This window comes from Aquarana catesbeiana, linkage group LG06 (genome assembly GCF_042186555.1).
Source record: "Aquarana catesbeiana isolate 2022-GZ linkage group LG06, ASM4218655v1, whole genome shotgun sequence".
In the NCBI taxonomy this organism is placed as follows: Eukaryota; Metazoa; Chordata; class Amphibia; order Anura; family Ranidae; genus Aquarana; species Aquarana catesbeiana.
The window spans coordinates 334435438-334460640 of NC_133329.1; the positions used below are offsets into that span (position 1 = coordinate 334435438).

Genomic DNA, 25203 nt, shown 5'->3' on the forward strand with positions numbered 1-25203 from the left:
GAATCAATTCCTATCGGGAAAACCATTCGTCTGTATGCTATTCCGACGGACCAAAAACAACCCAAGGGCAACTATTGGCTACTGGCTATTGAACTTCCTTTTTCTAGTCCTATCGTACGTCATCGCGTTCTAAACGATCGGACTTTGGTGTGATCTTGTGTAGGCAAGTCCGTTTCAGCGGAACTCCGTCGGAAAAACCGTCAGAGTTTATTCTGACGGAAAAAACGGTCGTGTGTACGCGGCATAAGATAAATATATGGATAAATATAAGTAAATAAGGTTATAATCGAGACAATAGGTATCTCATTGGTTTAAGAGGGGGGGATAGGGAAGGGGGGGGGAAAGGGGGTAAATAAATAAAACATTAAATATGTTTATCTGAGGTTGTGGGAGTTAAAAGAGGGCAGTTCAAATAGAACAGTATTATTTTAAATAAGTTTAGTCAGATTATACTGAAGGTGGTAAATTACTTAGTGACCAAAGAAAGGCAAAGCCTTAAGATTGAATACACTTCAAGACGAGGAGTAAAAGTCATTCAGTCCATTGTGTCTACAGGATCTATATCAGGAGAATTTTATTGAGTTCTCTCAGAGGAATTTTGTCAGCCTCTATCTTTTTCAGATTTGGAGGATTCTTGAGGAGAGCTGGATGTTGTGCATCGACGAGGGCTAGTTGAAGATCTTTCGATAAGATGTAGTTCTTGTAGAGTGTTTCGTACTTCATCTGAGGATCTACAGGAATGTTTGACACCTTGATAGGTAAAGCGGATAGAAAATGGGAATCCCCATTGATAAGAGATCTGGCGTTGCTGTAGATTAAGAAGTAAGGGTTTCAGTGCACGTTGTTTAGCCACAGTAATTGGGGAAAGGTCAGCAAAAAGCTGATAAGGATGATCTTGAAAGATGAGGGAATTTTTTCCTCTAGCTGCAGCCATGAGTTGTTTTTTGGTGTGATAGAAGTGGAATTCGCAATAATATCACGAGGGGGAACCTTCTGGTTTGCATAGTGTTAAAGCTCTGTGAATCCTATCCATCTCCAAATGATCGACCGGTATTGACAGTAGCAGTTCTTGGAAAAGTGAGGTCATAGTAGAATGAAGGTCAACAATAGTCTCAGGTATTCCTCGTATACGAAGATTTGATCGACGTGCTCTATTTTCAAAGTCCTCTAAGCGTGCTTGCAGAATAAGGTTTTCTTCCTTAAGAGTCTCTAATTCATTATCATGGGACAGTACATTCGTTTCCATGTCATCCACTCTGATTTCTAAGTCAGAAGTGCGCTAACCTAACTCACAGATTTCTTTTGTGAGACTTTCAGTTATATAGTCTGAGGTCTGCTTTAAGGCTTTCTGTAACATTTTTTTCTATTTGTCTCAAAATATTTGGATGTAGGGAATCTGTTTGTTTTTCTTGTGAGGCAACGCTGTATTCACAGTCAGAGTCATTATAGGCGTCCTGAGGTAACTACAGTTGCTTAGCAGCACGAGATGTGCCTGTGTGTGAGGAAGGAGGCTGTGCCATTTTACAGGGGCCTCTCGACTGTGTATCCTTAGCACTCTTTAGTTTATTTTTACCTCGGGCGGCACCAAAGACCATTTTATTTATCCCAGGGTCACTGAGGAGGCTTATGGTAAGATTATTTTCAGTTTACCATGCCTTGTGGGTGTCTTTATCAGCAGAGGAGTCCAGAGAGATGTGGAGCTTCAGCTGGACATGTCTGTCACCGGCGATTGCACCTTGCTGAAAGACTTTTATTCTCTCTAATGAAATGATTAGTCAAAAGTGTCAAAATAGGTCCTCACAGCATCAATGTCTTCATGCATTCTCAGATTCAAACCAAATGTGCATTTATAGATCAGGCAACATATACTCATGTGTGGCCACCATGGCAGCTGCTAATGCGTGGATTGGGGTATAATCTTGGGCAAACACCCATTTTGCTCAATTTCTTATGGTCTTTATCCTTTAAATTATGCCACAGCTACTCTAGTATAGTTTGCTCCAGAGATAGTTGGCCACTTTACATTTTGGAAAATAATTATTTCAGGAGAGTGACCGCCCTGATATGAGCAGCTTCATGGAGAGTGGAGAATGGTTAATGAAGGATTATCAATGCTGGAAGCATTGGGTCGTCTATGACTGCTGTCCTGACACACCATACTTGGATATCACCTATCATTTCCTCATGCAACGTCTTCCTCTCTACTTCATTGTCAACGTTATCATCCCCTGTCTTCTCTTCTCCTTCCTTACTGGTTTGGTGTTCTATTTGCCCACAGGTTCAGGTATGTATTCTACAATAAGTGATTTTCATAACCTCTCAGCAATGCTGGTGGTATATTCACTAAGTGACCAACATCTGCATGTCCTGAATGCAAGTAAAACTAAAGATCATGTACGCCAATCTCTATTGTCTTGGCGTTTGGGACCTGTGTTAAATTTCTGCTTAGTCTTTTAAACATAGTGAGTAGGGTACCCACAAACCTTAGAAGTCACCATTTCCTGTTGCAATTACCCGAAAGGAAAGGTGGTGCTTTTTTTACTTAATAGTATATTTTTAATAATACATCCAATTTACCGTTACATGGTACAATTATCCACATCATACAGAATAGCAGCACCACAGAAATATACACTATATTATCAAAAGTTTAGGGACACCTGCCTTTACACGGACATGAAGTTTAATGGCATGGAGACATGGATATGCGAGTTTGGGGTGGAGGAACTTGACTGGACTGCACAGAGTCCTAACCTCAACCCAGTAGAACACCTTTAGAATGAATTTGAGTGGAGACTGTGAGCCAGGTCTTCTCATTCACATCAGTGCCTCACCTCAAAAATGCGCTTCTGGAAGAATGGTCAAACATTTCCATAGACACACTCCTAAACCTTGTGGACAGCCTTCCCAGAAAAGTTGATGCTGTTCTAACTGCAAAGGGTGAGCCAACTCAATATTGAACCCTACGAACTAAGGCTGGGTTGCCATTAAAGTTCATGTGCGTGTAAATTCGTCCCGATACTTTTAGAAATGTGTGTGAAAACCTCACACTAATTATAAGTGTAGACTGCTGCACTTTTATCACTCCTTGGTAGGGCTGGGGAAAAAATTGATTTGAATCTTGAATCGAGTTGAGAGGTCAAATCGATTCAAAATTTCTGCAAATCTATTTTTTTAGATTTTTTTTTTCACCAGGACCGGCGCTGACACTGCGCCGGTCCTGAGGAGGCAGGAGTTTTTAGGCGAGGCCGCGGCTTTGGCCTAGTCAGCGAGCCCGGACGCCGCGGACTAGGCCGAAGCTGCGGCCTCACCTAAAAACTCTTGCCTGCAGCTCCCCAGCACCGGCTCTGACACGGCGCCGGTCCTGAGGAGCTGCGGGCAGGAGTTTTTAGGTGAGGCCGCGTCTTCGGCCTAGTCCGCGAGGCTGGACGCCGCGGACTAGGCCGAAGCCGTGGCCTCGCCTAAAAACTCCTGCCCACAGCTCCTCAGGACTGGCGCAGTGTCCAAAAAAAAAAACTCGATTCAAATCGTGAATAGAGTTTTTTTTTATTTTTTTTTTAGAAAATCGCCCAGCTCTACTCCTTGGATACAAGGAGATAATGAAAAAATGTGAAAATGTAAAAGGTTGCGCTGTCTCATAAACAAAGAAAAAACGCTTAATAAAAAATTAGCAAACACAGCGCATCAACTAGTGATAAATAAAGAGTTCAATAAACAAGTGTCCATGTGTATCAAAAATTATTCCATTAGTATTCCACCAACTGAATGTGCTATCCACGATTCCCAGTGATAATAAAGTATAACAATCCAAATGAATCTTACCAACTTTCGATGATCTCTAAATTATAACAGATCATCTGATGCATGAAGTAATAAAATCTGATGCCTGGCCACATCCTCTATGTGTCTCCCGACCACCAAGATGGATGGATGGATCCAATTTTTGATACACATGGACACTTGTTTATTGAACTCTTTATTTATCACTAGTTGATACTCTGTGTTTGCTCATTTTTTGATAAGAGCCCCAATACTTTTGACAATACAGCGTATATGTGTAACAGCAAAATATGAGGGCAGGATTCACAAGTTTAGGTAAAGAAAGCTGTAAACATATAATAAAACCTTACCAAAAGAGCTTCAGAAAAGTGTGCAGTTGTGAAGGTGTTCTTCGTACACAGTAGACATTGACAAAGAGCGAAATGGCCTTCTAACTTCTAAATGAATCCTACATGGTCTAACAAATATGACAGAAAAAACAGTAGTAAGAATGATGGTGTGTTCAATATGATTCGTTTGTAAAGGATGTAGAATTTGCTAACAAGCCAGTCCCTCCCAAATTCCTATTAAATTTAGTGGAGCAACCTCTAGCCTCATATGTTGGGAGGGGGGTGCTAACTAGCTTATACTGATTTGGAAATAGAAAGGCCTTAAATTTTTCATAAAGGTGTACCTAACCCCCAACTTTCTCTTGTAGGTGAAAAAATAACTCTAAGTGTCTCCGTTTTGCTGTCCCTGACTGTGTTTCTTTTGGTCATCGTTGAGCTGATCCCATCCACCTCGAGTGCCGTGCCACTGATCGGAAAGTACATGTTATTTACAATGATGTTTGTTATTGCTTCCATCGTCATCACTGTCATTGTGATCAACACTCATTTCCGCACCCCAAATACTCACATCATGCCTCAGTGGGTAAAAAAGGTACTGCACTTGATTGTGTCTTATATCAGTTTTTAAAATTACAGGATGGATGTGATCAAAGACACATACCAGGGCTTTTTTTCACAGAAAATAGGTGTAGGAACTCAACCACGACCCCCCCCCCCACACACACACACACCCTCCAAACTGCATCAAATACTGCGTTTGGTCAATATTAATATTAAATACAAGTGGGAGGGTCCTAAAGGGGCATTAAATACCAGGTGTGCATTAAGTTTGGGGGTTACACACAGAGTGCAGAGTTTGGGGGTGCGCTACTCTGCACAGAGTTCAGCCTTCTTCAACAAAGCTCCACTATCTTCCACATGTCTTACTTTTGTTACTGTATTAAGCTGAAGCACCCAGTTGGCTCTAGTACCTGCCCGCACACGGTAGATGGCTCTGCCTCTCTCACATGTCGGAAGATCATCCAGTGGTGGTTTCAGCATTCGCACTGCACCCCAAATATCTGCATCTTCCTTGTCCCCATCCTGCACTCAGTGGGAGCCACTCCGTCAGGAGATCAGATCTGGGGGAGCCGTTGGGAGACAAGCCAGACTTCTGTGTTTACAAAAGTGATAGTGGTGAGCAGGGAGCACAGGGCCTGAGCCAGAGGTGGTGGAACTGAGTTGCACCAAGTTCCAGCTGAAAAAAAGCCCTGACACGTACAATACACTTCTTACAGTAAAAAAGTACAATGGCCAAAAAAATAGAAAATACAGTAATTGTATCTAAGAACACAATTGCAAGTTGTAGTTACTGAGCAAAGCTTTAAGATAAGTACTAATAAAACAGAGCAAGTATTAGAAGAAAGAACAATCACTGGAACTGTTTAGATGGGATTACCATCTTTCACCACATGCTTTCATACAATACATAGTGTACAGCACATAAGGAGTGAGGTATAATGTTCCTGATGGTGTCACAGTCAGCATTTAAAAAACAATAGATTTGAACCATTCCCCACTATAGAAAAATATATACTTTTTTACCCCATTTCCCTCACTGTATATCAAGGCCGCCCCACAAGAAGTGAGAATGTTTTAACTCTTCTCCGCTGCATCCAAGAAAAAAAAAAAACCTTAATCTGGGGGCCTAAATAAAACTGCCAGGTTTGTTATCAGCAGCGCTACAATAGACCTTGTTGCCTATATCCCCTGTTATATTATTTGTCTGGGAACAGACTTGTCTGGATGTCTTATGTAAAAGTTGCATCTAGCCAGTATAGTCAGCTATTTGCTGTAGATTAAGAAATATCTAAGCTGCATTAGAATTAGAATTTGTACTTCAATTTAAACTTTGGAAATCAAGGGGAAAGTCAGCACATTTTTATCCACCAGAAAGTGTTTTACCCAAATCTGTTATAAAACCTCAAAAGAGTTGAATCAGTCTATATGTAAAAATGAAGCCAGCTTAAAGTGATTGTAAGGGTTTGTTTTATTTTTTTTTTTAAATAACAAGCATATCATACTTACCTCCACTGTGCAGCTCGTTTTGCACAGGGTGACCCCGAACCTCATCTTCTGGGGTCCCCTGGCTTTCGCAGCTCCTCCTCCTCCTATCAGAAGCGTTCTCCCAAGGGGGTTACCTTGCAGGCGCGCTCCCGAGTCCAGCATTCGGCGTCCATAGCTGCCGAATGTATGACTCAGCCCCGCCCCCTGTGTCATTGGATTTGATTGACAGCAGCGGGAGCCAATGGCTGCGCTGCTATCAATCTATCCAATCAAGAGCCGAGAACCCCGGGCAGATAGACAGCGCGTCCCCACCGGGTCAAGTTCCAGGGCTCAGGTAGGTATAACGGGGGGGCTGGGGGGCCGGTCACTGCATAGGATGCATTAAGGTGAAAAAACACGAAGGTTTACAGCCTCTTTAACTGTTTCATTTCAAGAACACTATTTGATACTTCCAAATTCCATGGAAAATTTCCTTTTATTTAATTTAATGTCATCATTTGGATTTATGATATAACCATTGTAAAGCACAAAACATGCAACATATACAGTACATACAATACTGTTTTGTAACTAGCAGTGCATTTTTTAACCAAAGATATCTTTTCTTTTTATTAGCTTTTTATTGAAACTATTCCAAATATGATGTTTTTCTCTACTATGAAACGTCCTGCACAAGAGAACAAAGGAAAGAAGATTTTTACAGAAGACATCGATATATCAGACATTTCTGGAAAACTGGGTCCTGCCAATGTGACATACCAGTCTCCAATCTTAAAGAACTCTGATGTCAAAAATGCTATAGAAGGAGTCAAGTATATTGCAGAGTCCATGAGTTCTGACCAGGAGTCAAATAAGGTAAAAGAAAGAAAAGTAAAATTTTGCCAAAGTTACACGGCAATAGAAGATAGGCTAAAGCTGGCCACACATCTGAGATGGATGCGGGAAAACTCCCCACTGCGCTATTGTATTCTGCCAGCGGGGGACTTCCCCACTGGCAGAATACACTGGTCAGCATTTCAGCCATTGGCTGCAGCTGCTGCTCGAGCTGCTTTTATCCGACAAGGTGGTTGAACAGAAATGGCCACACATGGATTGAAATTCTATCCCTCTATGGCCACCTTAAGGCTCAATAAATACATTTAGTGAGGGTCACAAGCAGGGTTGCCAACCGCCAGTAAATTTACTGACAGTTTGTAAAAATCAGTGATTTTTTTACAGTTGCCAGTAAATATCAGGGGCTGATAATTTCATGCTGTGTTGACTTTTGAAGTGTAAATCAAGCAAATTATTTTGTTATAGGTATTGTCAGTGTTCCATATCATGTTTATACTGTTCAAATATTCACTTTGTTAGTTTTCAATAGGAGTTCTGTAATTTCTCAGGTTGCCAGTAAAAATGTGCTCTGCCAGTAAATTTCCCATGTTTTGCCAGTAAAAAGTGCTTCGGGGGGGGTTGGCAACCCTGGTCACAAGGCTTAATAGTACTACATTGTTATACATGCCATCTGTGAAATCAATGGTATTAAAGTGATTATAAAGGTTTGTTGTTTTTTGTTTTTTTTTTAAATAACAAACATGTTATACTTACCTCCTCTGTGCAAGAGTTTTGCACAGAGCGGCCCTGATCCTCTTCTTCTGGGGTCCCCCAGCGGTGCTCCTGGCTCCTCCTCTTCATCGAGTGCCCTGACGGAGAGCCAGTTTCCATGGGGGTGCGCTCCTGAGTCCTGCTGCTGCGTCCATTGACACAGACAGCAGGACTCGGCCAAGCCCCCGACTTCCGTGTCACTGGATTTGATTGACAGCAGCGGAGCCAATGGCTTCTGCTGCTATCAATCTATCCAATGAGAAACTGAGACAGCGGCTGGAGCTGCTGGGCTCGTTCTCATCGCTGGAAAAATCGGGTTCAGGTGAGTAAAAGGGAGGCTATGATGGGCAGCTGCACCACAGAAGGTTTTTCACCTTAATGCATAGAATGCATTAAGGTGAAAAACCTTGAGACTTTACAAATCCTTTAAAGTAAACATTTTTTTGTAAGATAAAAACATAGCAAGTAAATGTATACTATATAGATGGAATGCACTTACTATACTCCCCAGCCTCTAGCCTGAGTAATAAGAAAAATTTGATGGAATGTCCCTTATTTAGAATCAAATTTTTCTGTCCCTCTTTCCTCCTTAGTTGTCATTTTCTTAAGGTTTGTTGTATAAACTTCAATGTGCTGTTTACTAAATCTGTTTTACAACACTAAAGCTTTCATTGTATGTGTAAAGTTTAACTTGAGCTACTAAACTCTGTAAACAACGGTCATTTTGCAACAAAGCTGCTAAGAATAGCTTGAAGAAACATGGGAAAATGAGCCTAGGGCTCCACCTGTTGGCTGGAATTTAAAATAATATATATTTCTTTAGACCAGGGCATAATAGTGACTTATGAGTCATGAGCGCATCTTAAACCACTTTACACCCTTAATGACCGGGCCATTTTTTGCGATACGGCCCTGCGTCGCTTTAACTGACAATTGCGCGGTCATGCGATGCTGTACCCACACAAAATTGATGTCCTTTTTCCCACAAATAGAGCTTTCTTTTGGTGGTAACAGAAAAAAGACACAGAGTAATAACCCAGCACCAGTGATAGACCACCCGGAGAGTTTGGAACAACACATGTGCTATATGACATGTATGATAGGTGTATAACACACAGCCCTTACGTAGTGTAGAGAGGGGAAACTATCAAAAAATAATAACTCGTGCAGCCAGACAAACCGTAACTGGTAGAAACAGATAACAACAAGAACAACACATATAGTCCAGCGCCCCGGATATTGTTAAAAGGCAAAATACAACAGGCATATAAAATTAAATATTTTAATTATTTTAATAGACCAGTGGTAAACCAGTCATGAGGATAATCTAGGGTAACAGTAGTAACTACTAGTGAAACCGGGTTAAAAAGCACTGTTGTATAAAAAACAGGACTATGACAAAGCGCTCATGCGCGAAACGCATCGTCAAGGCAACTAGAGGACTGAGGCCCCAGCTAGAGCCTTTCACTGTGAGCTTTCACCCATTTTTTTTTTTCCCCATTATCCATTGCCCATATGGTTTTTGGCCACTTCATAGGCTGGTCAGGCAGATGTGAGCTCCATCAGCCTGTTGCCAGCTTCAATTCCCCTTTTCCTGGCTCTCCAGATACAGTCAGCACTCCAGTGCAGTGTCACCACACCGCATTCCAGAGGTTTCAGCCCTGTGGCGACACCTTCCGGCAGACCAGTGGCAGGTTCACTTCCATCGACGCTCCAGCGGCTTCCCTGCACTGACGTCATCCGTCCGGGACACGGAGCTCCGGCCAGGCTGCTTCCCGCACGGCGGTGTTACACACCTCTACGCCGTGGTCTTTCCACCACCTGTACGAGCAAGTGAAGCTACTTCCCGCACGGCGGAACTGCACACCCCCGCACCGCTGTTATCCCACCATCTGACTGTGCAAGTGAACCCCCCCACACATGACGCCGACCTCCCCAAGGAACGAGGTAGATTTGAGCCTTCTTTTTCTTTTTGTTTGTGACACTTTTTCATCCCCTTCATCTTGCCTACTGTTATTCGTTTGGAGCCTGTGGTTTATCATTTACCCAGTGTCTCCTGTGGTTCACAATTGGATGGATCTCCAGTATTAGTCTCTTGCTGTTCATAGCTGACTGTCCTCCTATTTTAGCACATGCTGATGTCAAGTGCAATATATGTATATTCACTATTTTTACAACTGTGAGAATTTGATTGTTATGTCTTAATACTGTATTACTGTATTATTGTGTGGTTTTGCATTTATGTTTTTTATACAACAGTGCTTTTTAACCCGGTTTCACTAGTAGTTACTACTGTTACCCTAGATTATCCTCATGACTGGTTTACCACTGGTCTATTAAAATAATTAAAGTATTTAATTTTCTATGCCTGTTGTATTTTGCCTTTTAACAATATCCGGGGCGCTGGACTATATGTGTTGTTCCTTTTGGTGGTATACACATGTCCACACTACTGATGACAGGTCTAATTTCAATTTCTCCATAGTTGAGGAAATGGCTGCTACCCACTTGTACAGTGATTTTTCCAGCACAATAAGATGTTATTATTATTTAAGGTACTTATATTGCGCTGTCAATTTACTCAGCGCTTTACATATACATTGTACATTCACATCGGTCCCTACCCTCAAGAAGCTTACAATCTAAGGTCCTTAACTCACAATCATATACTAGGGCCAATTTAAAGAGAAGCCAATTAACCCACCAGCATGTCTCTTGGAGTGTGGGAGGAAACCGGAGTACCCACAGGAAACCCACGCAGGCACAGGGAGAACATGCAAACTCCAGACAGGTAGTGTTGTGGTTGGGATTTGAACCAGCGACCCTTTTTACTGCTAGGCAAGAGTGCTACCCACTACACTACTGTGCCACCCTAAAATATTTGTGTGTAATGATTGCTTCTCCATTATAAATGTTTCATTTCTGGAAAATGCAGTCCTTGAACTGATTATTTTAATTGTCTTTATTAATCACATATTTTTTATTTATTTTCCAGGCTTCAGAAGAATGGATATTTTCTGCAATGGTTCTAGATCATCTCCTTCTTGCAGTCTTCATGATTGTGTGCATCATTGGAACAGCAGCAGTGTTTGCCGGACGTCTTATTGAACTACATTTGCAAGGCTGAAAAAGGACATGTTATTGTAACTGCTCTCCAGTAGCCGGGTGAATTGTCTTCCAACTTGAACATGAATCAAGATGGCCTGCTTTCAGATCAGCATGGAGTAACTGTTACATAACAAAAACTTCTAAGAAACACTGTGCCAGTAAAGAATGAAGCAAATACTAAGACCCCATACACACTATTAGATTTTCTGCAGATTTTTGTCTTCAAATTTACAAAACCATATAATATGAGGTCAAACCTTAACCAATTTGTATGCAATCAGGCAGACCCTTGCACTATATGGTTTTGGTAAATCTGAAGATAAAAATCTGCAGAAAATCTAATAGTGTGTGAGGGGCCTTACCCTCTTGGTGCTGCTAAGCATAAATTACCGACACTTCCAGGACTTTCGAACTCGTAGGTTCCCCCCCCCCCCATCATTAAGGGGTTCCTCCCGCTGACCTTAATGTCACTACTGTGTCCTGAATGTTGAAGTTAGCAGGAGAAACTACTTGGTGCAGCAGGGGCATAAGGAGATTACCACTTCTAGAAATGTTGCTTTCAGATGAAGCTTGATCCAGGGATTTCTCTTCAGCAGTATTCAGTGGCAGGAGAGGTAAATATAAGTGTTCATTTTTACAGGCACAGCATTTCATGGAAGTTTTAGTTATGTTTTAGGGTCACTTTAAAACAAGCTTCTGTACCTACAGACTAAGTAATATGGATTGCTTTGTAAAGAGTGCTCTAATATATTAAAAGAAAAGGTGGAGAAATAAAATAATTTATTATAAACTGTTTCATAACACTGTGATTAACATAATGACTTGCATTCAAAAAGAAAATGTATTGATTGTTCTTTAGCTCTGTATGCAAAGCATAGCAAATTGTTTATTTATAAAATAAAAGTAACAGTTTCATTCAAGTGTCAGTATTATCCTAAAGTGGTTGTTAACCCTTACATATGCCCAATTAAGTGTCAAACCTTAGGTGATATACAGAGATGAAACAAATTCTCCTACATAAGTTGTACCTGTTTATCTGCAACCCTCTCTCCTCTACAGACATTTAAAGTACACAGGGCAAAGGCTATTTCTCTAGAAGGCAGGTGGAGGGGATCTGAATTCGCACACTGTACAGCATAGAGCAGGAAGCTAAGTTTAATCTGAGACCTTAGCTGTCATGTACCTGAAAAGAGACTGAAGTGACAAGGTCGCCCTCTCTTGATTCTCCAGCCCAGGTCCCACTGGAAGTGAAACAGAGGGCGCCAAGGGACAGGAGGAATGTGAGTGCCTGCAGATGTAGATCAAGGGACATGCAGCAGGAAATGCGGTTCCAAGAAAACAGGAGAACCATCAGGTCAGGAACAATAGCCCTGTGCAGAAGTTTAGCTGAGGTTAAGGAAGCACTCCACTTGCACTGCAGGGCCAGGACGCGTGGCTGGTCAGAGCTCTCAGCAGACTTGCAGCAGGAACACTCAGCCAGGTGCAGAACTGTGACAGCAAACAGCCAGGATCAGAGACGAAAGCGTAGTCACAGGATAAGACAGGGTCATCAACAGGCGGGCAGTGAGGTACCAAATCATGGGCAGAGACAAAGTCAGGAACGAGCCGAGTCGGGAACTAGCGACAAGACAAAAGCAGGATCCAAGATCAGGTCAGGAGTAAACCGGGTCACCAAGGGAACACACTGGAGGTACACAGGACACAGGGAACAGTTGAAGACTAGTCAGCATTAGAGCACAGGCAGAAGCATCCTTAAAGTGGTACTCTCACCGTTTTTTTAGTTAAAAATAACAAACATGCTATACTTACCTCCTCTGTGCAGTGGTTTTGCATAGAGCAGCCCAGATCCTCCTTTTCTCGAGTGCCTCTTCGGTGCTCCTGGCCCCTCCCTCCTGTTGAGTGCCCCCACAGGAAGCAGCTTGCTGTGGGGGCACCCAAGCTGAGTCACAGCTCCTTGTGTCCATTCAGACACAGAGCCGCGGCCAGGCTCTGCCCCCAATGGTGCCATAAAGCCGAGACACTCCTGCAACATCGCTGGATCTAGATGAGATCAGGTAAGTATAAGGGGGGCTGCAGCAGGGAAGAGTTTAAACCTCTGTCAGGTTTTTATAGTACTCTGTGTCCCTCTTGGGGACATTTCCTCTCACTTCCTGTTAGGACAAAAACCGATTATTAGTCCCGCCTAGGGTTGCCACCTCATCCCTTTAAATACAAATGAATTACACAGGCTCTGTGGCTGATTAAGGTGGTAATTAAACTTACTTAGTTCCTATAGCTGGATACACATTATACAACTTTTGTTGTTCGATTTCCTTTGGATTTACCTTCAACTATGTAGTACAAGGGCCTGCCTGATTGCATACAAATTGAAAGTGTTTAGGCTTGACCTCATATTATATGGTTTTGGTAAATCTAAAGGAAAAAATCTAAAGAACATTGTTTAGTGTGTAGCTAGCTTTGTCTGCATTAAATTAGCCTCAGAACCCGTGTAATTCATATGTGTTCGGGTTTAAAGGGATGAGGTGTCAACCCTATTCCTGCCTCCCTATTTCAGTGACAACTGCATGTTCCCCTCCATTTTTTGTATTGTATTTTACAGGAACAGAAAGTGAGGGAGTTAGGCTAAAAAGCTACATTAACAGCCTAGCTGGTATTGAGACAAATGGGCTGAAATGTTTTCCTTCCTTGAAGGACACTGCTGAAGGGATGGTCATCAAGCTGTCAATGAGGGATACTCATGTAGACACAACGTGGTTGCAAACAAAACTTTAAAAAAAATAAAAAAACTGCTGCTTACCTTTTTACCTGCTCCTACATTTTAATCCTAAAGTAAATGTTGTTGTGGAAAGATAGAGACAGAGCGGTTGATTTACTAAAACTGGAAAGTGCAAAATCTGGTGCAGCTGCATAGGAACCAATCAGCTTCCAGGTTTTACTGTCAAAGTTTAATTGAACAAGCTGAAGTTAGAAGCTGATTGGCTAATGTGCACAGCTGCACCAGATCTTGCACTCTCCAGTTTTAGTAAATCAACCCCACTGTGAGATCGTTCAGATAAGTTTGCAATCTACCATGAGGGTTCCTCCACTAAAACATCTAAAAAGGTAAGAAATATACAAAAAAAAATGTGAATATGCTGTGTGAGTGGAAGCACATAACTAACTAATAGTAGTGGGGTCTTCTAAAATTTTACTGCAAAACTGGAAATACACATTAAAGCTGAAGTTTAAGTCATTGACGAAAAACTATGACAAAAATCAATTCCAATTTTCATTTAGTCAATTAAAATCTCCAGTACATTTTAGTTGACTAAAATCAAATGGGTTTAGTTAAATTGTAACGCATTATTTACGCATTTCTCTAGAATTTGCAAACTCATTATATACTCCTGGAGTAAAAATCTAATAACATGTTATCATTTATGGTATTGAGGTCTGACCATGTACTACAGATGTAAATGTAGCGATTGTGTTTGATATATAACATCTTTATAAATAAAACCAAGTTTCATAAACAAACAAAAATATTGCTTTTTGACAAACAGAAGTGCAACTTTAAAATAGAAAAAAAACCTGTAAACTCTATTGGCTGTAATGCCAGGCTGCAAGTGGGGATGGGGAAGTAAATGGGAGCGAGGGAGCGCACAGGGCAAGGTGCATTATAATTTGGGGGTGGGGAGGTGACCTACAAGTGGGGATGGGGAAGTAAATGGGTGTGAGGGAGCGCACAGGGCAAGGTGCATTATAATTTGGAGGTGGGGAGGTGACCTACAAGTGGGGATGGGGAAGTAAATGGGTGTGAGGGAGCACACAGGGCAAGGTGCATTATAATTTGGGGATGGGGATGGGGAGGTGACCTACAAGTGGGGATGGGGAAGTAAATGGGAGTGAGGGAGCGCACAGGACAAAGAACTGGACGGTCTGGGAAGGCTGTTATTTTACGCAGTGCTAAGCACTGTTACCTTGCTGGGAGGGGAAAGACTCACCACGTCACATCTAGACAGACATGAATCCCATGGAGGAGTTCCTCTTCTGTGGTTTGCAGGGCATTGTTCCAGGCAGCAGGCAGACAGAGGGACCCTGCGTCTCTCAGCCAATACAGTTTGCCAATATAGTCAGGGGGCTGGGGCTTTAACAGACAGGTGGAGCTCCAAGGAAAGGGGAAGTTCAGATGGGTACTGGAGATTTTAGTCGACTAAAGTACGACTAAAACAAAAACAATTCAGATGACTAAAATACAAATAAATCTAAAATGGCCTGTTATTCAAAAGACTTAGACTAAAACTAAATGGAAATTTGATGTCTGAATTAACAGTGGTATATAGCTTTTTTAAAACATCACAACACCCTGTTTTCATACTTATCTCAAGAGCCCTCAGCCCTGATGCAAACAGTGGGCTCACTCTGGGAAGGAGTTATGCTAATATCAAAATTCTTTGATGGGGGGATGTCAGTCTGGGGGAGTTCCCAGGCAGATGGAATTTGCACATAGACCACTCTAGGTAAAGCCCAAATGTGATGCTGAGCCCCCAAGATTGAAAGAGCTGAAATCCAATACATGAAAGGGGCATGCCAGGAACAGTAAGACCGAGGTGGAAAGGGCTAAATTATGCAGGATGTGCTCCAGCCAAGAAAAGAGGCAGACTCTATCTGATTTTCTGTGCTGCAGCTTCTAAGGAACACTGTGAGAAGCTCACAATGTGTAGTGAAATCAGATTAAGCCATTTCAGCACAGGAGAAGAGCCTGTACAAATGTGCCAGACTGAAGGTAAGGCTAGAATTCAGCTTTATAGTGATATTAAATCCTCTGTTTTTTAACCACTTCACATCCCACCCATTGTCATATGACATCTGCAAATGGGATCTCCCATCCTAGGCGGGCGTCATACGACGTCCTCGGCTTCCCGGCGGTAGAGGGGGCACGCATGTACATCCACTGCGTCACCAAGAAGCCCATGCACGTGTCTGACGCCTGCGATGTCCACCGGGCACCCGTAATCGCTTGTGACAGAGCAGGAGCATGGATCTGTGTGTGTAAACACACAGATCCAAGTCCTGTCAGGGCAGAGGAGACAGATATTGTGTTGCTAGTATATAGGAACACTGATCGGTCTCCTCCCCTAGTCAGTCCCATCCCCCCACAGTTAGAGTCACTCCCTAGGTAACACATTTAACCCCTTGATCACCCCCTAGTGTTAACTTCTTCCCTGCCAGTGACATTTATACAGTAATCAGTGGCTATTTTTAGATCTGATCACTGTATAAATGTCAATGGTCCCAAAATAATTTTAAAAGTGTCTGATCTGTCTACCACCATGTCACAGTCACAAAAAAAATCGCAGATCGCCACCATTACTAGTAAAAAAAAAATAATAATAATAAAAATGCCATAAATCAATAACCTATTTTGTAGGCGCTATAACTTTTGAGCAAACCAATCAATATACGCTTATTGCAATTTTTTTTACCACAAATATGTAGAAGAATACATATCGGCCTAAACTGAGGAAAAAATGTGTTTGTTTGTTTTTTTTAACTGGGTTATTTATTTGTAGCAAAAAGTAAAAAATATTGTGTTGTTTTTTTCAAACTTGTCGCTCTTTTTTTGTTTATAGCGCAAGAAATAAAAAATGCAGAGGTGATCAAATGCCACCAAAAGAAAGCTCTATTTGTGGGGAAAAAAATTAATTTGGGTACAGTGTTGCATGATTGCGCAATTCAATTGTCATTCAAAATGTTACAGCGCTGAAAGCTGAAAATTGGCCTGGGCAGGAAGGGGTGAAAATGCCTTGTATTGAAGTGGTTAAGCACTGTCAGCAGTTGATTTAACAATTCACTGAGTATGCAGCTTCTTCATTTTTTATAGGGTCTACAAACTAGGGTACATTTTCTGGAATTTACGCAGCTTTTAGTTTATGACTGCCTATGTAATTTCTTGAGGTGCTAAAATGGCAGGGCAGTACAACCCCCCCCCCCCCAATTCCCCCATTTTGGAAAGTAGACACCCCAAAGAAATTGCTGAGAGGAATGTTGAGCCCATTCAATATTTTATTTTTTTGTCACAAGTAATTGAAAAATGAAAAAAAAAAAAAAATTACACAAAGTTGTCACTAAATGATATATTGCTCACACATGCCATGGTTATATGTGGAATTACACCCCAAAATACATTCTGCTGCTTCTCCTGAGTATGGGGATACCACATGTGTAAGACTTTTTGGGAGCCTAGCCACGTACAGGACCCCGAAAAGCAAGGATATCTATAGGCGTAAATTTTTGTTTTCACTTCTCTCTACCTATCACAGTTTCAAAGGCCATAAAATGCCAAGATAGCACAAAAGCCCATTTTGGAAAGTAGACACTTCAAGCTATTTGCTGAGAGGCATGTTGTTTCCATGGAATATTTTATATTTTACCGCAAGTTGCGGTGAACATGGCAGATTTTTTTTTTTTTTTTTGCACAAATTTGCTAAATTATATATTGCTCAAACATGCCATGGGCATATGTCAAATTACACCCCAAAATACATTCTGCTGCTTCTTCTGAGTATGGGGATACCACATGTGTGAGACTTTTTGGGAGCCTAGCCGTGTACAGAACCCCGAAACCAAGCACCGCCTTCAGGCTTTCTAAGGGCGTAAAATGGTGATTTCACTTCCTCACTACCTATAACAGTTTCGGAGGCCATGAAATGTCCAGATAGCACAACCCCCCCCCCCCCAATGACCCCATTTTAGAAAGAAGACACTTCAAGCTATTTGCTGAGAGGCATGTTAAGTCCATGGAATATATTTTATATTGTGACACAAGTTTCGTGGGTTTTTTTTGTTTTTTTTTACACAAAGTTGTTACTAAATGATATATTGTTCAAACATGGCATGATTATATGTGGAATTACACACCAAAATGCATTCTGCTGCTTCTCCTGAGTACATGGATACCACATGTATGGGACTTTTTGGCAGTCTAACCGTGTACAGGACCCCGAAACCCAATCACCGCCTTCAGGCTTTCTAAGGGCATAAAATTTTTAATTTCACTCCTCACAGTTTCGGAGGCCATGAAATGCCTAGATAGCACAACCCCCCCCCCCCAATTGCCCCATTTTGGAAAGATAGATACCCAAAGGTAGATACCCCAAGCTATTTGCTGAGAGGTATGGTGAGTATTTTGCAGATCTCGCTTTTTGTCACAAAGTTTTGAAAATTGAAAAAAGTAAAAAAAAAAAATTTTACTTTTCTTTCTTCATTTTCAAAAACAAATGAGAGCTACAAAATACTCACCGTGCCTCTTAGCAAATACCTTGGAGTGTCTACTTTCCAAAATGGGGTCATTTGGGGGGGTTTGTGCTATCTGGACATTTCAGGGCCTCCGTAACTGTAATAGGTAGTGAGGAGTAAAATCACAATTTTGCGCCTTTAGAAGGCCTGAAGGCGGTGCTTGGTTTTTGGGGTCCTGTACGTGGCTAGGCTTCCAAAAAATCTCACACATGTGGTATCCCCATACTCAGGAGAAGCAGTAGAATGTATTTTGGAGTGTAATTCCACATATAACCATGCATTGTTTGAACAATATATCATTTAGTGAAATATTCCATGGACACAACATGCCTCTCAGCAAATAGCTTGAAGTGTCTACTTTCCAAAATGGGGTCATTTGTGGGGGTTTTGTGCTATCTTGACGTTCATGGCCTCTGAAACTGTGATAGGTAGTGAGTAAGGGAAATCAACATTTTACGCCCTTAGAAAGCCTGAAGGCGGTGCTTGGTTTTCGGAGTCCTGTACACGGCTAGGCTCCCAAAAAGTCTCACACATGTGGTATCCCTGTTCTCAGGAGAAGCAGCAGAATGTATATTGGGGTGTAATTCCACACATGCCCATGGCATGTTTGAGCAATATATCATTTAGTGACAACTTTGTGCAAAAAAAAAAAAGTTTGTAATTTTCCTGGCAAAATATTAGAAGCCTATGTCACACATCATCCGCTCTTCTAACCACTTGAAGACAAAGCCCTTTCTGACACTTTTTGTTTACATGAAAAAATTATTTTTTTTGCAAGAAAATTACTTTGAACCCCCCAACATTATATATTTTTTAAAGCAAAGGCCCTACAGATTAAAATGGTGGGTGTTGCAATTTTTTTTTTCACACAGTATTTGCGCAGCGATTTTTCAAGCGCAATTTTTTTTGGATAAACTTTTTTTCATTTTAATGCACTAAAACACACTTTATTGCCCAAATATTTGATGAAATAAAAAAGATGATCTTATGCCTAGAACATGGATACCAAACACGACATGCTTTAAAATTGCACACAAACGTGCAGCGACAAACTACATACATTTTTAAAAGCCTTTAAAATCCTTTACAGGTTACAACTTTAGATTTACAGAGGAGATCTACTGCTAAAATTACTGCTCTCGATCTGACCTTCGCTGTGATACCTCACATGCATGGTGCAATTGGTGTTTACATATGACACCAGACCGACGCTTGCGTTCGCCTTAGCGTGTGAGCATGGGGGGACAGGGGTCCTTTTTTTTTTTTTTTTTTTTTTTTTTTTCCTTGTCAAAAGAAGTTTATTGAGTATACAATATTATAAAGATACATAAAGTAAGTTTACAAGGATCTATAAAGTAAGCTCATTGTTTTACAGTAGGGTTTATATAGGTAAATATCATGAAATTTCAAATATTAAACATTGGGTTCACGTAAACCTAAATTAAAGATATATATCATTTCCTTAGTTACTTTTGTAGGTATTTAAATGATTTATACCTACTATACATATTGTTTACAGGTAGAGTGTATATAGGTCAAATAAATTCTGATAATGAGCTTTAATCGTAAGGTGGAGAAAAGGAAAGAGAAAGAAGAAAAAGGGTAGAAAGGTAGAGGTATGGTCCACAAGGTTGTCCCGCTCGTCAGTTTATTATTCTTTTTAGTTCTCTTTGAAGCCTTAGAATGGGTGTCTCTGTAAGTCATTTAATTTGTTACCATGGCAACAGGACAGAGTCATTGAAGTTTGACAGGAACTGTTGTTTTATCCAAGGATGCCAAAGTTTTTCAAATTTTGGAATTTGATTTTGATCGATGGCTACCATCTTAGCATGGGACATTGTATTATTCATTCTGTGAATTGTTTCTGCTAGTACCAATGTAGGAGATTTCCATGCCTTGGCCACTGTTTGTTTTGCAGCCGTTATTAGTTGGATCATAAGTTTGAATTGAGAGAGTGTTAACCATTCCGGTTTTAGATTAAGTAAAGTTATATATGGATCTGGTTGTATTATTTTTTTAAATATTTTAGATGCAATCACGAAGACTTCCTTCCAGAAGGTTTGGATTACTAGGCACGTCCACCATATGTGTAAATGTGTGCCTATTTCTGGGCATCTTCGAAAACAAAGAGCTGAGGTATTAGGTGAATATTTTGCCACTCTAGCGGGTACAAGGTACCAGCGAATGAGGACTTTAAAATTTGTCTCCAGTGCTAAGATGTTGGGTGAAGATGACTTAGATGTGAGCCATATGTTAGACCAGTCCGTGTCTTCTAAAGTTTGTCCCAGGTCCTCCTCCCACCTCTGAACGTAAGAGGGTCTATTAAGATTTGCTACTCCATATAATTGATTATAAAGTGATGAAATTGTACCTTTAGCAAATGGATCTTTTGTACAGATTGATTCAAAAATGTCTCCAGTGCTAAGATGTTGGGTGAAGATGACTTAGATAATTTGTCTCCAGTGCTAAGATGTTGGGTGAAGATGACTTAGATGTGAGCCATATGTTAGACCAGTCCGTGTCTTCTAAAGTTTGTCCCAGGTCCTCCTCCCACCTCTGAACGTAAGAGGGTCTATTAAGATTTGCTACTCCATATAATTGATTATAAAGTGATGAAATTGTACCTTTAGCAAATGGATCTTTTGTACAGATTGATTCAAAAATGGATAATTGGGATAATGGTGTATCCCCCTTTAGGAATGGTGTATAGAAATTTTTGATTTGGAGATATCTAAATATCTCAGAGTTTGGTAGATCATATTTTTCTCTAAGCGATGGGAATGAAAGGAATGATTTAGATGCTATGAAGTCATTTAGTGTCTGAATGCCTGATGTTGTCCAAGCTTTAAAAGAATTTGGGTAGATCCATGTCGGATAAAAGGCCGGATTTCTGATAAAAGAAAGGAGAGGATTGTGTGGAGATTGTAACTGATATTTGTTTTTTAGTTTATCCCAGAGAGATAAGAAGTGCTTAGTTATGGGATTATGAATTTTAAAGCGGTCTTTAGGATCAAGCCATAATAAGTTTGATATTAATAGAGGGTCATTTTCTGAAGCCTCTATAAATACCCATAATGGGATTTCCTGTTTTGCATGGTATTTGGACAGACTGGCCAAATGTGCTGCTCTGTAGTAGTTAGTAAAATTAGGGTATCCCAGGCCTCCTTTATTTTTGGGAAGATGTAGTGTGTGTATAGGTATACATGGTTTAGAAGAGCCCCATATAAACGAAGTTGCTCTTTTTTGTACTATTCTCAAAAAATAGGAAGGAATTGGAATAGGGAGGACTCTGAATAGATAAAGCAATTTGGGTAGAATAGTCATTTTGATTGCATTAATCTTCCCTATCCAGGATAAAGGAAGTTGCGACCATTGTTTTATTAGATTTGTGATCTGTCTTAATACAGGAGGATAATTGGTTGAGAATAAGTCAGAATGAGATGCTGTTAAATGAATTCCAAGATATGGGATTGATTTTTCTGCCCATGTGAATGGGAGTGCAGCCCTAGCCGGGATCAATTCCATGTTTGTGAGTGAAATATTAAGCACTAGGCATTTCTTAGGATTAATCATAAGGCCGGATAGGGCTGCAAATCCATCAAGAGCTGGTATTAAGTTAGGACCAGAGACCTGTGGTGATGATAGAAAAAGTAATATATCGTCTGCAAATATACATAATTTGTGTGTAATACCTCCTACTTCAATGCCAGTTATAGTTTGGTTTGTTCTGATGTATTGGGCCATGGGTTCGAGTATAAGGGCAAATAATAAGGGAGATAATGGGCAACCCTGTCGGGTACCTCTTTCGATATTAAAGGCATCAGATTTGTATCCAGCATATTTTATATAGGCTTTGGGTTTATTATATAATGCTTTGATCCATGTTAAAAAGTGGGGTCCAAAACCCCATTTTTGTAATGAATATTGCATATATTGCCAGGATACTGTGTCAAATGCCCTCTTAATATCGAGAGATAGAAAACATAAAGGGATTTTCCGTTTTTTAGCAATATGTGCCAATAACACTGCCCTGCGTATATTATCGCCTGCCTGTCTATTTGGCATGAAGCCTACTTGATCTCTATGTATTCATTTTCCTATAATGCTATTGAGGCGTTTTGCTATTATTTTTGCTAATAATTTAATATCAAGGTTTAACAGAGAGATAGGCCGATAATTGACACCGGAAGTATCATCAGAAAGGGGTATTGGGATCATACAAACAATTGCCATTAGTGTTTCTTGCCGAAAACTATGTCCATCTAGAAGTTTGTTAAAAGTTTCAGTGAGAATGGGAGAGAGTATTTCTGAGAATGTTTTATAGTATAAAGCCGAGTAGCCGTCTGGGCCTGGTCTTTTGTTAAGTTTTAGGTCTTTTATGGCGTTAGCAACTTCATCTATAGTTATAGGCTCATCCAAACTGCTTTTTTGATTCTGAGATAACTCAGGTAAGGTTATTTTTGAGAAGAAGGATTCAGCCTCTGTAGGATTAAATTCATTGTTTGTCTTGTATAAAGTTGCGAGATGTGAGTGAAATTTAAGGACTATTTTAACTGGATTACAAGTATAAATATTTTTTGATAATTTCAAACGTATTGGTTTGAAAGATTTGTTAGTTGAATTTAATGCCCGAGCCAAATATGTACCTGGTTTGTTTGTATTCATGCAGAAATTGTGTTTGGAGCATTTGAGGGATTTATCAACTGACTCAGTGAGAAATAGATCGTATTCCAATCTAGATTTTTCCAGATGAGATTTTGTACTCTGAGATGGATTATCTTGGAATGATATGTAGGCTGCATTAAAATTGAGTTCTAGTTTTTTTGCTAGATTTTTGCGTTCCCGTTTAAATAGTGCCATTTGTCTTTGTATTGTACCACGCAAGACAGGCTTATGAGCTTCCCACAGTGTTATTGGGGAGATGTCTGTTGTATTATTAATTGATATGTATTCCTTTAAAGTTTGTTCAATGGCCATCTGATGTAGTGGGTGTTTGAGCATCATGTCCGGTAAGTACCACGTTGGGTCATGCGCTTTTGGTATGGCTGAGGCTATAGTAGTGTATACTGCATTATGGTCAGACCACGGAATCGGAATTATATCTGATGCAATAATTTCTGGTAGCATTCCTATTGTTAGAAAAATATGATCTATTCTGGTGAAGGTTTGATGAGGGTGCGAGAAATAAGTGAACTTCTTTTTCATTGGGTTACTTTCTCTCCACGAATCTACCAGATTGTATTTGGAAAGAAGTTGAGAAAAAGGTAATCTAGAGGTTATTTTGGATGGTGTAAAAGGTGATTTATCTAAAAATGGGAGGAGGACCTGGTTCGAATCCCCACACATTATCACTGTTCCTATTTTGTGTGTATTAATCACTTGTAATATATGTGAGAGGAATGATGTAGGTTGTTTGTTATGAGCGTAGTAGGAAATCACCGTGATTGCTGTATCCATTATATAACCCATGAGTATCAGGTATCTACCTTCTGGGTCTTTAATTTCTGATGATAAGGTGAATGGTGTGGATCGGTGAAATGCAATTAGAATTCCCCTTTGCTTGGTACAGGCAGAAGCCGTGTAAATTTGTTGATAAAAAGGAGAAATATATTTTGGAGTAGAATCTTTGGTGAAGTGTGTTTCTTGGAGGCATACTATGTGAGCCTTCTTGTTATGGAAAGTACGGAAGGCTTTGGTCCTTTTTTCAGGGACATTTATTCCCTGAACATTCAGGGAAAGTATATTCATTGTGCCATGGCAACAGATCAAATAGTTTTGACTTACTTTTTGTTATGCAGAGCTGACTGCGCAGATCAACCTGTGTGGACTGAAGAGATGAAAAGATAGAAAAGAAACCAGTGAATTCTGGAGTACAGAGTAAACAAAAAACATATGAGATTAGATGATACATTGTATAAATTATTTTTTGCAAGTAATCACAATTTATCCGTGAAAGAGAATAAATATCTCTCTCAGGGGAATAAGTGCCTTCGTCACACTCCCACATAATATGGTTGGGAGAATGAGGAGGGCTAATGGGGGTACACGGATCTTCCGCTTACAGGAGAGAAGTGCTATGTCAAAAGACATCAAAATGATGTTTCATTAATTGGAGTGCAGAATATAGTTTTTGTTGAAATTATTTATTCCAGGGTGGTTGTATATGGTTAGTCTTGCCCTAGGCTAAATAATTCAGTTAGAAAGGTACTGTTAATAACTTTGGTATTGATGAAGATAGTTTGAATTATTTTGGGATTTTAACCCTTTTAGAGTAAACAATTACATATTTTATTCATATGTAACTGTTTAGATATGTTAACTCATAAAATTGAGGTTGTATTGCCTCAGATTGGAATAAACAAAAACATAATTCTAGGAACTAGTTAGGTAATAATATATTTGTTTTAAGAAAAAAAAGAAAAAGCTTCCATTACTTCTGGATTATTGAACATATTTGTCCTAAAAAGTAATAAATCTATTGTTATTACCTGATAATAAATAACTGAACAAGAATTTCCTTATTTCACTTATATATTCTAAGGCTATATGAATCAGAAGCAATAAGAAATATAACTGGAATGTAACATGATCCCACACAGTGTGACTATCAGAATGCAGTTACATTCAGTTATAAATACAGGTTTTTTATAGAGAACCATCTCTTAGTATAATAAATGAAGAGATATCAGGAATTAGGATGTCAGTCCATTGAATCTTCTTGGTCCATGGATGATGTGGCATAACGGCCTCTTTTGTGAGAATGATGATTCCCATTTTGTTCTGGAATTTTCTGGGTGCTGCCTGAAGGTGAAGATGATGCCATTCTTCTGCGTGTGGGAGTGTTGCTGCTTGTGGGTTCTGTCAGATTTAATTTTAAAAGGGTTTGTTGTAGTTCATCTGCTGATCTGCTTCTGTAAATTGTACCTTGGTGGTTAAATCTGACTGAAAAGGGGAAGCCCCATTGATACATAATGTTGTGGCGTTGCAGTTCCATTAGTTGGGGTTTCATGGATCGTCTTTTAGTAATAGTAAGTTGGGATAGGTCAGCAAAAATTTGATAATTGTGTCCTTGAAAATT

The 25203-nt window shown here is 40.2% G+C and overlaps 1 protein-coding gene across 2 annotated transcripts in view; it reads left to right on the forward strand.

Annotated features, from left to right (window-relative positions):
• Window positions 1–11762, forward strand: part of LOC141146973 (acetylcholine receptor subunit alpha-1-A-like) — a 41310-nt gene extending 29548 nt beyond the window's left edge. For both annotated transcript variants that reach the window (XM_073633859.1, XM_073633858.1), the window contains 4 exons: window positions 2047–2284; window positions 4478–4701; window positions 6771–7010; window positions 10735–11762. In XM_073633859.1, the coding sequence (XP_073489960.1) occupies window positions 2047–2284; window positions 4478–4701; window positions 6771–7010; window positions 10735–10866 (834 nt within the window). In that variant the 3' untranslated portion in view covers window positions 10867–11762. The remainder of the gene's footprint in view (window positions 1–2046; window positions 2285–4477; window positions 4702–6770; window positions 7011–10734) is intronic.
• Window positions 11763–25203: the final 13441 nt, after the last annotated feature.